The 14,782-nt window shown below is 56.3% G+C and overlaps 2 protein-coding genes and 1 non-coding gene across 6 annotated transcripts; 1 reads left to right on the top strand and 2 right to left on the bottom strand.

Annotated features, from left to right (window-relative positions):
- Positions 1–258: 258 nt before the first annotated feature.
- Positions 259–3,908, bottom strand: METTL26 (methyltransferase like 26). Of its 3 annotated transcripts, XM_075105902.1 has the most exons (6): positions 3,660–3,907; positions 1,858–2,020; positions 1,659–1,718; positions 1,154–1,221; positions 840–918; positions 259–762 (listed from the first exon to the last, which is right to left on the bottom strand). In XM_075105902.1, the coding sequence occupies exons 1-6, from the start codon at positions 3,866–3,868 to the stop codon at positions 715–717; spliced, it is 627 nt and encodes a 208-aa protein (XP_074962003.1). In that variant the 5' UTR covers positions 3,869–3,907; the 3' UTR covers positions 259–714. The 3 variants fall into 3 exon arrangements, with proteins under 3 accessions (XP_074962003.1, XP_074962004.1, XP_074962005.1); XM_075105903.1 differs by lacking the exon at positions 1,659–1,718 and having other exon boundaries at positions 3,660–3,908; XM_075105904.1 differs by lacking the exon at positions 259–762 and having other exon boundaries at positions 834–918; positions 1,154–1,243; positions 3,660–3,908.
- Positions 3,909–4,002: 94 nt separating this feature from the next.
- TRNAG-CCC (transfer RNA glycine (anticodon CCC)) lies at positions 4,003–4,073 on the bottom strand. The gene has a single exon. It is a non-coding gene; the product is annotated as a tRNA-Gly (tRNA).
- A 6,953-nt stretch (positions 4,074–11,026) lies between these two features.
- Positions 11,027–14,731, top strand: MCRIP2 (MAPK regulated corepressor interacting protein 2). Of its 2 annotated transcripts, XM_075105893.1 has the most exons (5): positions 11,027–11,192; positions 11,300–11,372; positions 13,176–13,303; positions 13,539–13,640; positions 14,271–14,731. In XM_075105893.1, the coding sequence occupies exons 1-5, from the start codon at positions 11,141–11,143 to the stop codon at positions 14,339–14,341; spliced, it is 426 nt and encodes a 141-aa protein (XP_074961994.1). In that variant the 5' UTR covers positions 11,027–11,140; the 3' UTR covers positions 14,342–14,731. The 2 variants fall into 2 exon arrangements, with proteins under 2 accessions (XP_074961994.1, XP_074961995.1); XM_075105894.1 differs by lacking the exon at positions 13,539–13,640.
- The last annotated feature ends 51 nt before the right edge of the window (positions 14,732–14,782 follow it).

The raw sequence follows: 14,782 nt of genomic DNA, 5'->3' as shown, positions 1-14,782 counted from the left end.
GGACCCACCCCTCCCCCCCCAAAAAAAGCCCCACAACTTTCCCGCTACACCAAAGCCTCCGGGCCCAGTGTAGCACTCCCAGGTGCTCCCAGTGTAGCATTCCCAGGTGCTCCCAGTGCAGCACCCCCAGGTGCTCCCAGTGAAGGACCTCCAGGTGCTCCCAGTGTAGGATTTGACCCCCCCTCAATCGGCGCTGGGTGGGGGTAGGAGGGGTTGGGGATGCTCGCCCCAGTGTCAGTGCTGAAAGCATCAGGGAGCTGCTGGGGATGGAGCAAAGCCCCAGAGTTTATTGGTGGGAGAGATAGGGGTCTCTGGGGTAGGGAAAAAGGGATGGGTCCCCCCACCACTGGCATGGCATCCTCCAAGGAAACTGGCACCAAGCGAGAGGTCTCCCCACACCCAGGGTGCTGTGCCCTGCACCGCCATGCCTATGCCCCCCATGTGAGTTAGAGCAGCCTCTCTGGGCCAGGCTGGGGTACCCCATTGCAAAGGGAGCCCCAAAGGGGCTGGGGGAGATGGATACCCCACCTCCTCCAGCCCATCAGCCAAGCCCAGCCCAGGCTGGGGCAAGGGAGGCACCATCCTGGAGCTGCCATCCTCTGCCCCAGCTGTCACCACTGCATGATGGCATCACCCCTTGAGGAGGCATCAATGTGGGGGGGTGGCCCTGCCGAGGAGGTGCCGGGAGATGCTAGGAGGTGCCATCACACCAGGTTACTGCTTGCGGAAGATGAGGCTCTTGTTGTTGGCTGGCATGTCCACCTGGAAGCACATTGCTGGGGTCACAGGGTTCCCCACCAGTGTGGGGTCTGTCCCTCTCCACAGACCCCAGCACCTACCATTCTCTCCAGGCGCAGCCCGTTGGCCTCAGCCAGCTGCTGTAGCAGTGCTGTGTCCCGAAGGCCCCAGGCGGGATTCCTGCCAGGGAGGGAGGTGTGGGTCAGACAGATGGACATCTTACCCCTGCGCTCTCCAAAGCATCCCCATCTCCCAGGGTGCCCAGGGTGGGGTGGGGGGGCTCCCCCAGCTGCCACTTTAGGTCATGTCTTGAAGGACCATGCTGGGAGGGAGCTCCCTGTGGCTGCAGGCAGGACAGGCAGCATGGGCAGGACTGGCCACCAGCAGCCCTGGGCCCCCTAGCTCCCCCTCCTACCTCTGCCTCAGGCTGCGGTCAAAGTCCACGTTGCTCTGGGGGCTGATCTGGCCGTCCACGGCGTAGGGCTGCTGGGACACGAAGCCGGAGCTGCCGACATGAGCCATCCTGTATCTCCCCGAGTCCCGCCCCCAGCCCACGGGTTGCTGTCCCCACGACGCACAGAGCCAAGTGAGAAGGGACATGGCCCCCAAGAAGGACCACGGGTCCCGTCACCTACTGTGGGTCCCACCAACCCCCACCATGGGACCCCAGACCCTGTCCTGGATGACGCGAGGACAGGATCCCTCCCGTCCTCGGGGCAAGCGGCCAAAGCAGCCCCACCCAGGGTTCAGCACGTGCCCTGAAAGGCTGAGACCACCCCAAAGCCAAGAGCCCTGCCTTCCCCAGCGCCCCCCAAGCATGTCCGGAGCTTCCCTCCCATCTGCCCCCCCACCCCAGCACCCCCAGGGACACCCATGACCAGCAGGATGCTCCTGCACTGAGATGGGTAGTCAGCACCCACCCCGTAGGTGAAGAGCACGCCTCTGGGCTTCAGCAGCACCCCAGCACCCTTGAACAGGCCCTGGGGAAAGAAAGAGGTGGGGACCAGGTCAGGGGGCTGGGGACCCCCCCCAGGAGCCCCATCCTCCGCCCTGGGACCCCCAAACCAGGGGACAGGGACCTGGCAAGGGCTGGCGTGGCTCCAACTCTGCCCTGCTCACCTCAGTGCACCGCAGCTCCGCAATGTGCATCATGTTGATGCTGACGAGGAGGTCGAGGGTAGCGGGTTGGGTGCCCCCCCACGTCTCCCAGCCCTGCGAGACATCCAGCAGGATGGGGGGCAGCACATTGGGCACCTGCATGGCCTCTGTGTAGGCAGTGATGCTGTGGGACCAAACCCCACGTCAACCCCAGCCAGGGCATTGCCTGCCTGCCTGCACATCAGCCCCCACCAGCACCCACTGCAGGCAGACCTGAAACGTGCCTGCCCTGGCTGCCGGCAGCATTTCCCAAGTGGAGTCTCTGATGTCTAATAATAAGGTTGTGCTTGTAACACAGCCCACCGAGGGGGGTGCTCTGCACAGGGTGAGGGGGTGTAGTACTGCTGAGCTTTGCAATGAACCAAAGGATGACAGGGCGTCTGCGGGGGCTGCCAGAGCAACTGGAGAACTGGCAGCAGCCACACAACTGGCAGCACATGGATTGCGAGACCCCAGCGCCTAAAAATAATCCCAATTCACCGTTGCTGCTCACCAAGGCAGCCAGCGTGTGCTGCCTGCACCCACATGCCCAGGCTGCCTGCGTGCTGCCTGCAGCACTGCCAGCACCCACGTGCTCAGGCTGCCTGCACGCCACCCCGCACCCACTCGCCTGGGCTGCCCGCAGCGCTGCCTGCACCCCTGCGCCTGGGCTGCCTGCATGCCGCCAGTGCTGTTGCACCCCTACCGTGTGATTTTGGTGTGATTTATACCCTTTTCAGCACATTTACCAGCCAGGTCTCAGCTGCTGAAGCAGAGAGCCACATCCTCCCAGCCCCAGCTTTGAGGTTATTTTTAACCACAGCAGCGAGTGCTGGGTGCCGCTGCCAGAGAGGTGATGGGTGGGAAGGACACTGGCTTCACCCCACCCTGGACAGGCGCCAATTTCAGCACTTCCCCACTGGGTTTATTTTTTTCATGGGGGAATTCCTCCCCGTGCTGCAGAGCTGGGTTTTATTTTTGTTTCCTGAATGGAAACCGAGCCCTTCCAACCCGGCACTGCAATGCCTGGAACAGGCATTTGGCTGCGGCCGGACCCGGGTATGCTGACGCAGAGCAAATAAACACAGCCTGACGCAGTTCACCGGGGCAGCACGATACCAGGAGCGGGGTGCAAGCTGCCCACCACATAGGTGGCAGCCACTGCTGGCGTCCTGGTGAGCTGGGCATCGGGCCCAGCACCACCGCAGAGCTTTGTGGCCGTGCGTAGGAATCGGGAGGGCGACCGCTGCCGCTCAGCAATGCGTGGTTGGGCGCTTTGCAGACAGGAATCGCTCCGTGGTGGGGTGGGCTGGTGGAAAGCTGAATATTGGGGCTTTTCTGGGAAAGAAGCACTAGGCTGGGCTGTTTGGGAGTTGGGTATTGCATCTTTCCTAGAAAAAATAAAGCATCAACTTGGGGAACCTGGGTCATGTGAGTTGAATATTGAGTCTTTGCTGGAAAAAATAAAGCACCAAGCTGAAGCTCGGGAGCCTGGGCTGTCCAAGACATCAGTATGGGGTTTGTCCTGGAAAAAAAAAGCACGACCAGCTGGGGAGCCAGGCTGAGACTTGGATATTGGGTCTTTCCTGGAATAAAACACAGCACTGAGCTGGGGAGGCCAAGCACTGCAGCCGTGGTTGTGTCAGGAAGGGAAGGGGCTGGTGGCTGTGCTCCCAAGGGACCCCTGACCCCATGCTCCCCAGGGCCCTCCCCACCCCCTCCTCCCCAGTGACCTGCACCCCGTGCTCCCCGGGGACCCCCCCCACCCCCTGTGCCCCGGTCACCTGCGCAGAGCCTGGGGGTCGATGTCTGACGGCTGCCAGCGGGTCTGCGGCAGAGCCTGGGCAAAGTGCACGGCGTGCAGCCCCGCGCCCGCCCCTACCTCCAGCACCTGCAGGACGCCGGGTCCCGCGTGGGCGCCGGAACCCACGTACTCCCGCAGCACCGCCAGGATCGGGCCCTTGTTGCGCTCCGCCGCCGTCGGCGCTTGCATGGCTGGAGGGGGGCGGTGGCCGCGGTGGGGGGGGGACTACAAGTCCCAGCCGCCCCCACAGGGACCGCCCCCACGCGCCGCGGGTGGAGCCTCTCACCGGTGGGGTGAGTTAAAAAAAAAAAAAGGAAGAGTTTTGCGCCGCCCGGGAATCGAACCCGGGTCGCAAGAATGGGAATCTTGCATGATACCACTACACCAGCGGCGCCGCTGCCAGGCCTCTCGGCCCGCCGGCCCTCAGCCCTTCCTCGCGTGGCCGCGGGGCCTCAGGCCTGCTCGGTGTTGCCGCTCTCCCCGTGCGGCCTTTCCCACCTTATTCTCACCACCCCTAAAGGAGAGGGTTAATGCTCCGTGTGGACACCCCAACAAAAATAGGGGTGCGTGGGACACCCCAGCTGTGGGGAGTCCTGGAGGGGGCGGCACGGTTACACCATGGCGTGAATCTGGCACACGGGGCTTGCATCAAAACCCATTCTGCAATGGTGCCCGCTAAGGACGGACACCTGGAAGGATCCGGCCAGAGCCCAAGGGCGCAGGGCTTGGGGCTTCTGGGCGTGGAAAGACCCTATGGGTTTCAAGGGTACCCACAGGCAGGTCTCAGGTGGGGAAACTGAGGCACAAGCCCCTGGGTGACAGGGCAGGTGACAATTTGGTCGTGGGGTCCCCCTGAGTAACAGTGGTATTTAAGCACAGTAATGAGGGCCACATCCTGTAGGGTTGGGGGCAGTTGTGTGGGGGCCAACAGCCACTGGGTGCCTCCCTGTGAGGTGTCCATGGGTGCCTGGCACACCGCAGGATCAGGCCCTGTTTTACAGGATGCTCTTTTGGGGGCCAGACACCCTCCCGCAGCACGTCCCACCCCGGCAGGGCTGTGCCACCGCTGGCAGTGCGGAAAGGCCAAGGTCACCCTTGTGGGGTGGCTTTGCTGATGACCCCAGACCAAGGCTGGAACATCCCCAAAGACCCCGGTGGGTTTGTCATATGGCCTGTCCCCAAAACCCTGAAAGCCACCCACGGGTGATGCTGCGGGGTGGCTGGGGACTGACTTGGGGTCATGTTCTGGGCTGTACCTCCCACCACGTGGGAGACCTTGGCATGCCTTCCCCGCTCCAAAGGTCACCACAGTGGCTGGGAGGTGGCCACCCACCCCACCTTCCAGAGCAGCAGGGTCGCCCGCGGCGCCCGGGCGGTCCCTGTGTGCACGGCTCAGGGCTCACCAGGCTTGTCACGTCACTGTCCCCATGGGGGTGGCACCTCAGCCCCTGCCTCTGCACCCCCTTGCTGTCCCCTGCCTGAATCCTGTGTGTTCCGGGAGTGACTCCTACACATCCCCTGTGTGTCCCGTGGCTCCGGTGTCCCTGTGCATGTCCCCTCCGCGTTCCCTGCGACTCCCATGTCCACGGCGTGCCTGTGCCATCTTGCGTGCCACGTGTCTCCTGCGCCCTGTCACCTACTTGACCTGTGTGTCCCCACGTCCCTTGTGTGCACCCTGTGTGTCCCGTACATGTCCTGTTGTTATCCTGAAAAGCGGGTTCATTCACCCGGTGTGCAAAACACCAAATGACACACAGAGCGGGAGTATTTTAGTCAAGTCCAAGTGCCAAGGTGGGCACTAGGTGGTAACCCACAAAGCGAGCACCCCACACCAAGAAACTGCAAGGCGTTTATACGGTTAAATGCGTCAATCGCAGCTAATATTCACACGCCCCAGCTAATAATTGGTTAATTTCTTGCTTGCTTCGATGTAACAGTACGGCTCACTCTAATTTACTGCACATGCTCTGGGAGTAAGGGACTTACTAGAGGGGGGGCGGTTCCTGGCCTATGGGCCTGATTTTTAGTGTTATAACGAGAATAATTCCCCTACTGGGCACTTTGTTTTAGTTCTTATCAACATCCCAATTAGTTGTTCTCCTTGACTGTACACTTTATCACCCCGTTCTCAGCGGCTTCTGAGGCGGGATGATTGCTTTGATCAGTCTCTCGGCTCTCCTCAACGATACAGTTGTAAAACAAGTGCTTCCCTGTCTCAGTTTCCGTCTCTGCCCCTCAACTTCTGTTTTGCCGGGCTCGCATAGTTCGTTGTTATGTCTTTAGCAAACAGTTCCAAAAATTCAATTTTTTTAGGGATACCCGTTTTCCCCCCTTTGAGACTATGAGACCCTTTTGTTTTATGAGTCCCATAAGTCTCACTCCTTTTCATAAGTGATATATAATTTCTTCCTATCATAATACATCCAACTAATATACAATCATAATTTTAACAAGTATTGCAACCATCCAGTAAGGGAGAATCCACATTTATTCAATATTTTGTTTAACTATCCGATTTTTACAGAACCCCTCAGGTCCTGTCTTGACTTTGCCACTTGTTTTATTCAGTCCAATTAGTCACCTGCCATGCCAGTAATGGTTGGGATGTGAACACAATAATCCTTACCACTTAAATTTGTATATGCACAAGCCTCCAAATGAAATTACTTTACCTACTGTTATTGAATTATTAGCTATTAAGTTTTCAAAGGTTAGATTTAAATCTAGAACTAAGATTCCCCAATCTGGGGTTTGTAACAAATTTTAGTAGTGCAATTAAACTGCTGCTATTGTGGATTCCCCTGAATGACTGGATAAATTGTAAGATTAAATTTCCTTTACAGACACCTACTAAATATATAACTGCCATCTTGGCATAATTATATTAACAAAATTTTCTGAGTTCTGTAACTATCCTTATGGAAAATATACACTTAATCTGTACATAGACAAGTCCCGTTTCTTGAACACCGTTCATTGAGGGTCTCTGGTCAAGAGTTCCAAGTTCATACGCAGACATTGTGTCCTGGCTGGAATGGGTGGACTGGTGTGTGCAAGGGAAGAGATGTCCTTTGATTTAGGTACCTGTACAGTGAAGACAAAATCTGCGAGAGAGAAATCAAATATTTCTTGACAGCAGCCTGTCCTTTATATGCATTTGGTCTCCCTTGTTGTTTAAGAGGTTTGTGGGATATGCCTTCCCATGTACTATCTCAAAGGGGCTTTACGCCTTCCTTAACCCTAGGGGTTATTTGAATTCGCAAGAGAACTAAAGGTAAGGCTTCTATCCATTTAAGGTGTGCTTCCTGGCAAAGTTTATAGACTTGCCTATTGAGGGTCTGATTCAAGTTTTCTACTTTTCCACTAGATTGAGGCCTCCCGGGGGTGTGAAATTCCCACTTAATCTGTAAAAACTTGGAAATTCCCTGTACTACTTCTGTAGCAAAATGAGGCCCATTGATAGAGATTTCCTCTGGAATACAAAATCTAGGAGTAATTCCTTTCAACAAAATCATAATCACTTTTCTAGCTTTGTTGGTGCAACAAGAGACAGCCTTTGGCCAACCAGAGAAAGTATCTGCTAATACCAGTAAATATTTATACTGATTACATTTAGGTAGTTCTGCGACCTCATTTGTTTGGAGAACTGCTTGCAGAAGTCTCATAATGTCTGTTCCAGATTTTATTGGAGCCCCTTGTGAGTTTAATAATCCTCTTTCTTTCCAGATTGCCCCACGTGCAAGTACCACCCCAAATGCATATTTGGAATCAGTATATACATGAACTCCTTTGTCATGACTCAGTTCTAAGGCTCAAGGCAGCGCCATCAATTCCGTACTTTGAGCAGATGTATTACCAGGCAGTCCTCTGGTTTCCGATGTTTGGGTATTTGTTAGCACCACGTATCCAGCTCTGTGTTTTCCACATGTAGCTGCTGTCATTGGTAAAAAGCTCCGCTTCCATGTCAGGCAGAGGCTTGTCCCGTAAGTCTGGTCTGCTGGAATACACTTGTTCAAAGGTGGTTAGACAATCATGCTGTAATTCATCAGACTCAGAAATGGGGAATAAAGGATTTAAGGTGGAGGTTAGGGAAGGCGTGACAACATCTTGTTCTCGTAGTACAGGATATCTCACTAATCTATTCCGGGAAATCCAATGCCCCTTGTTTTCAAGGAGGGACGATACAGCGTGAGGTACAAACACAGTAATCGGTTGACCCAGTGTCAGTTTTCGAGATTCCTCAATTAAGGCTACAGTCGCCGCTACTGCCCTCAAGCAGGCAGGCCAGCCTTTACCAACCTCATCTAATCGTTTGGAAAAGTTCCAGCTCCCCAGCTTTTGTGTCAGCACTCCCCACGCCACTTGTTGTCTTTTATGTACGTATAATTGAAAGAGTTTTCTCAAATGCAGGAGTCCCAGGGCAGGGGCTTCCATTAATTTTGTCTTATATTCTGACCAACATTCCCTTAATTTTCCATGCTCTAAAAAGAAATTTATCACCAGTTCTAATCCCTTCTAGACTTCCAGTTTAATAGGGTGTTGTTTCTTTCTTACCAGCTGGGGTCCCAGTTTTAGTTCTATCTTTATCAGAGTCACATTCTTAGCTCGTCCCGGCGTTCCCGATGACCACACCAAGGGTATGATTGCATGTAATACCTTGTCTGGAATATTTCCTTCTGCTGACTCCTTCTCAGGTAGCAGGCATATCTGGGCTCTCCATGCATTCTCTGGAGGAATATGTAACTGGACAAGATCTTCAGAGAAGGTTAATTGTGCATTTACTTTACAGAGTAAATCCCCTCCAAGTAATGGTAAGGGACATTCTGGCATATAGAGAAATTCATGCGTTAATTTAGTATCCCCAATTGTGAGCTCCATAGGCTGTAAAAACAGCCTACGGGTTTTTTTCCTGTAGCACCAACAGCGCTTAATTTAGTCTTACTTAAAGGTCCCTTGCAACTAGTTATCACAGAATAGGTGGCCCTGCTATCCGTCAAACGATCAATTGTTTCATTCGCCAGCTTAACTGGAACCCGAGAATCAGCTGGGGAAGCTTTAATAGATTCCTCTGGTCCCCTTCGGTCTAACCCAATTTCTGCCATTACCCCAACAGCTTCCTCTGCTTCTCTCTCTTGGTCATTAAAAAAACGTGGGCATTTTTCCTTGCAGTGACCCTCCCTTTTGCGATTTAACAAGTCAGAAGTAGTAACTGGTTTATGTACACACACCCATCCTCCTTCGGGTCCCACAGCCTGCCTAAGAGGAGCCTGGATTCCGGGTCTCTGTCCCCTAGTCCTACTGGCTGTAAGACTAGTAATCTCATCTCCCTCCTCACTGAAGGAGCTTGATCCTAATTGTTTTGGGAGGGTTACCAATAGCTGAGCATCTTCCTCCGTATCCTCTGACTTGCTTGTTTTCTTAGAGTTAGTACAGCACAAACTCTCTTTTTCCTTTTTTCCTTTTTTCTCAGTTAAAGAATGTACTCCATTCCGGTATTTCAAATCCACCAAACCACATTTCTTTCTATTATCCAAGTCATCTCTTAACATAAAGAACAAATCAATGTATAGCATTTCATCCCATTTCTCATTTTTCTGACAAAACAACATTAATTGCAGTATAGTATTATATTTCAAAGACCCATTTTCAGGTCATTTCTCAGCCTCTTCTAATTGATATTGTGGCCACAACTGATTGCAATACCATTTTAATTTATCCTTAGTCAGGGGGTCCCCTCCAAATTTACTCCAATTCATTAGGATGCATCCTAAGGGAGAGCAAGGAGGAGTGTTCCTGGAAGCAGCGGAACCCATTTCAGTACTGAAAACCAAACCAATGTTTCATACACAACAAATTCCTAAATTCCCCGTGCAAAACAAGGGATCGTCTCCCTCCGTTAGGAATTACACATGCAAAACGAGGAATTTTCTCCCGACATTAAGAATTCCAAATGCAAATACAACATGAAGAAACAAAACAACACTGCAATGCATCTTATGCAGAGCAAATACCAAAACAATTCCAGCTGATTCCCTAAGTTCTCACTCTTCCCCCCTTTTCCCCCTAAAATACCCCTTTAAATAGCATTGCACCATTGAGTCGCTCACTGCCCGACTGCAGGAGAGGGGCCGATGGAGTCCCCGATCAACAGGTAGGTGCGTGCTGGAGTCCAGTCAGCCCGCTTCTCTGCGTGTTCCCTGTGCATGTCCCCTCCGCGTTCCCTGTGACTCCCGTGTCCACGGCGTGCCTGTGCCATCTTGCGTGCCACGTGTCTCCTGCGCCCTGTCACCTACTTGACCTGTGTGTCCCCACGTCCCTTGTGTGCACCCTGTGTGTCCCGTACATGTCCCGTTGTTATCCTGAAAAGCGGGTTCGTTCACCCGGTGTGCAAAACGCCAAACGACACACAGAGCGGGAGTATTTTAGTCAAGTCCAAGTGCCAAGGTGGGCACTAGGTGGTAACCCACAAAGCGAGCACCCCACACCAAGAAACTGCAAGGCGTTTATACGGTTAAATGCGTCAATCGCAGCTAATATTCACACGCCCCAGCTAATAATTGGTTAATTTCTTGCTTGCTTCGATGTAACAGTACGGCTCACTCTAATTTACTGCACATGCTCTGGGAGTAAGGGACTTACTAGAGGGGGGGCGGTTCCTGGCCTATGGGCCTGATTTTTAGTGTTATAACGAGAATAATTCCCCTACTGGGCACTTTGTTTTAGTTCTTATCAACATCCCAATTAGTTGTTCTCCTTGACTGTACACTTTATCACCCCGTTCTCAGCGGCTTCTGAGGCGGGATGATTGCTTTGATCAGTCTCTCGGCTCTCCTCAACGATACAGTCGTAAAACAAGTGCTTCCCTGTCTCAGTTTCCGTCTCTGCCCCTCAACTTCTGTTTTGCCGGGCTCGCATAGTTCGTTGTTATGTCTTTAGCAAACAGTTCCAAAAATTCAATTTTCTTAGGGATACCACCGTGCCTCCCACATCTACCCTCTATGTATCCCATGCATGTCCCCTGTGTGACCCTGTGTTCCATGTGTCTGTTTCCTGTGTGCCCTCCACATCCCACATGTGCCCCGCATGCCCCAGTGTGTGCCCACATCCCACGTGTCCCCTACGTGTCCGACGTTTGTCCCATGTGTGCCCCCACACCCCACGGGTGCCCCCTACGTGGCCCGCGCCTGTCCTCCACGCCCCCCAACGTCTCCTCGCGTCTATCTCCACCAGCCCCACGCACGACTCCCCCGCCCAGCCGCCTGTTCCCCGCCCCTCCCTGCCCCGTCCCCCCCGCTCTCCGCTGTCCCTCCCGTCCCGCGCGGGCCCTTTAAGGGCGGGGGCGTGGCGCGGCGGCCGGCCCGGCCCGGCCCCTTAAAGGCCCGGCGAGGGGCACGCGCCGCACTCGGGCGGGGGCGGCGGGGCCGGTGCGGGGCCGGTGCGGGGCCGGTGCGGGGCCGCAGGATGTACACGCTGACGCGCGGCCCCAGCAAGCTGGCCACGCAGCGCCGCACAGGTACCGGGAACAGCGGGGAACGGGGGGGGCGGGCAGGGCGTGGGTACGGGCACCGTCTCCCGTCCCGCACCCCGGGGCCCGCCGTGATGCCCCGCCGCCGCCCGCAGGTCCGACGCAGCAGGCGGTGGAGAGCAGCGAGCTGCGGGGCCGTCTGCAGCCCGGCGCCTGGCCCCCCGCCAGGTGAGCCCCGCGGCGGCGGCGCCCGCCGTGACCTTGGGGAAAGGTTACCGGGCCGCGCCGCCGGGGGAGGGGCCGCGGAGGGCGGGGGGTGCCGCTCGGTGCCCGCATACTGGGACGTGCCGGTGGTTCCAGCGCTGCTGGTCCCCGCCCGCTTCCCGCGGGCCGTTCACGCGTGGCGTCGGTCGCACCTCGGCGCGGGGCGGGGGGGGGGGGAGCGACACCAAAGTTGGGGGGGGTGACCCAGCCCAGGCGCGGTGCGGGCAGGGGTGCAGCCTGCCCCCGGGGAGGCTTGGCAGGGAGAGCGTCCCGCTGCCCGGGGCGCTGCTGCCCGGGGCCGAGGGCGGCCGGGCCGGGGTTGTGCAAGCCCCGGGGGAGGCACCGATTACACAAACCCGCTGGCTGAAGGAGCGCCGGGCCCGGTGTGCAACCGCCTGGTCCCGGGGCTGGTGGGTCCCGGCTGCAGCCCTGGCTTCGTGGCGGCCCACGGGAGGGCTCAGAGGTTGCCCTGTGTCCCCAAAGGGAGTGGGGGGGACACGAGGTTTTGGGCCAGACACCTAGCTTCTGTCAGGAATCACTGGACCTGTTGGGCAGGTGCTGGAGGGGATTGAAGCAGCCGGAGGGGTGATGGCTTCTTCTATGGCGACGGTTTCTCAGCTGGAGAGCTGGGGCCAAACCTCAGCCTGTCAGAGCAGGCAGCTCTGCTCTGTCGGGCAGGGCTGGGGGGGCCGTACAGCTCTGCCCATTTCCTCCAGCTTCAAGAAATGGATGAGAAAAGCCTCCCCTCCAGCTCCCCTCCTTCCTGGGATCTTTCACTAATTAACCAGTGCGGCTGCCACCTCGCTTACCCTCCTTCAGGCAGGTTGGTTGGGTGCACTCCTGGCTGCCGCCCTGCCTGCTGCAGGCAGGGATGGCTGGCTGGTGCCCTCGGCCACGTGTGGTTTGGGGTGCACTGCCCTGCCCCAGGCTTTGCCCACAGAACCGGCAGGGGAGGTGTGGGCAGGGGCTACCTGTTCTCAGTCTCGCCTGCCCTGCAAAATGTAACCTGTCAGTGCTCCTGGGGCCCCTTAGACTTTGTCCTGTGAGAAACGTGGCTGTTGCAGACATGTCCTGCCCCAAAGCTGAGCAGAAAAATCAAAACACTGAAGTTCTGCATTGAATATGCCCACAGGTCTCATCCCAAAAACTTTCCTTTTGATCTGCCTGGTTTTGCTGTTTCCAGGCTGGTGCTGGTTTAAGTGCCCTGCTCTTGGGAGGGGATACCAGCTCTGAGGAAGCCTGACCTGCTCGCAGTTGGCAGAGGGTTTCGTCCCAGTCCTGGGGCACCTCAGGGATGTGTTGGGGGCCAGGGCTGCTCTAGCAAACCAGGGTGTTGGGTCTGCAGAGAGCAGCAATGGCCCATCCCCCTGCTCAGTGTCTAATGGGATTTTACTTCTGTTTTCCTGATATTTCAGCAGTTTTGGTGGCAGACTTTTTATTCTAGAGACTGCACTTGGTACTGGGGCTGGAGGATGGGTGGGAGATGGACAGCAGTTGCTTTTCCCTGGGGAGCTCCCCTCCCTTGCAACCCCCAGTGCAGGAACCCCCTCTTCTAGGGGGCTGGGTCCCTTTTGGTCCCCTCCCTTGGGGGCAGGGCTGAGCAGGACTGGCTGGCTGCAGCCATGTGCCCCTGGCCTCGCTGGGGCTGTGAGCAACTGTGCATGCCATGGGGCAACCTTGGGCATCTAAACAACTCCTGTCCTTGCTCCAAACTGTGGTGGGAGGAGCTGCTGTCCTCCCTCACCTCCCACTGGCTTCCCTCAACAGCCCAGCCCAGAAACTCGTCTTCAACAGAGTGAATGGCAAGAGGCCGCAGGTGCTGCCACAGCAGGTCTTGGCCCCTGAGGAATGCTACACACTGGCCCATGAGGAGAACGTCCGCTTTGTCTATGAAGGTGAGGGCAGAGGATCCCCCGGGAGGGGCTGGAGGACAGGGAGTCCCTTCTGAGGCAGCTGCATTGTGCTGGGGACATTGGTGGCAGGGATGGGGTCCCCAGTCTAGGCAGCTGCCCTCCCTTGCACCAGCTCCTGCTCCTCTCCCACAGCCCCCTTGGGCTGGGAAATCCCTATCCCAAAACCATCCACTGCCTGTTTCCCACCCCTCCTCCTCCCCCTGCCCCCCCACCCCAGCCTGGCAGCAGGTAGAGCAGCAGCTGAATGGCAGCCGGAGCGGGGAGAGCGCCTGTGGCCCTGTGCAGTACGTAGAGAAAACCCCCAACCCTGGACTCAAAAGTAAGTGGGAAGCAGTCGTGGCACTCAAGGGTACATCGGGCTCACAGGTGCAATGAGCTGGTGTGGGCTCAGCCAGGCACCTAGCAGGGCTGCAGTGGGAGGAGGAAACCAGTGCTGGATGTGTCAGAGGGGCTGGGTTGGGTCTGTTGATGCTGAGGCTGCCTGGGGAGTGCTGGGGAGCAGCTGGCCTCTGGCACTGTGGTGGGGATGTCCCACCATGCCCTGTTGGAGGAACCCAAGCAAGCAGGATGCCTGGTTGATGACTCTTCTGGAAATCATGCCTTCTCCAGCCAAGGTGGGTTCAACATTGTGTTGGAGAAGAGCCCCCTGGGTCCCACCATGGGAAGCTGCCTGCCTTGGGGCCAAGCAGGACAAAGCCAGAGCACAGCAGGGATGGGGACAATGTGTTTCTCTGATGGCAGCTGGGGGCTCCTGCAGTGGTGGTGAATTCCACAAGAAGAGAAAGTCGCTGTAAGCCTAGCCTGGCCTTTTGGCGACAGGGAACGGGGTGGGGGAAATTTTGGGCTGTCATTTTTTTCCAGAGGCAAATGGTATGGCTCAGGGGGAGCATCCAGAGCTCTGCTCCAGCTGCTCTGCTACACTCTCCTCTCTCCCTCCCCTCTCTTTCAGACTTTGTTCCCATTGACCTGGAGGAGTGGTGGGCACAGCAATTTCTGGCCAAAATTGAAAACTGCTCATAAAAGTGAAGAAAGGTTTGGGATTTTTAAGAGAAACAAAGCTGAGAGCATCTGGTCAGAACCCAGAATTGGTGGCATTTTAGAACCACATTTTTAAAAGATGACTGAAATCAAGTGACCCATGCTACAAGGCCAGTGGGACCGGACCACAGCCATGCCTGGCCACATGCCCCCTCCCCGCACCCAGCGTGGAGCAGCAGAATGCAGCCCTAGCCAGGATTCCTTAAGTGCCAGTTCTCGGACTGCTGCAGCTCCTGCAGCCTCCAGCTCCCAGGGACGCTGCAGTGCCGTGCTGGGGATGAGGGAGCGGATCCCCCCCTGTGGCTGTAGCCACAGGGAGGACAGCCGGGTGCTGTAGCAGGACCGCCAGACAATAAAGCGCTGAAACTGCCAGTGGAGAGGCACTTGCGGGATGGGGAGGATGTGTCTGCAGGAGGTGGTGAA

The sequence above is a fragment of the Phalacrocorax aristotelis genome, chromosome 10, assembly GCF_949628215.1.
Source record: "Phalacrocorax aristotelis chromosome 10, bGulAri2.1, whole genome shotgun sequence".
In the NCBI taxonomy this organism is placed as follows: domain Eukaryota; kingdom Metazoa; phylum Chordata; class Aves; order Suliformes; family Phalacrocoracidae; genus Phalacrocorax; species Phalacrocorax aristotelis.
The sequence above is the reverse complement of the archived record's forward strand: the minus strand, read 5'-3'. Positions and strand labels throughout refer to the sequence as shown.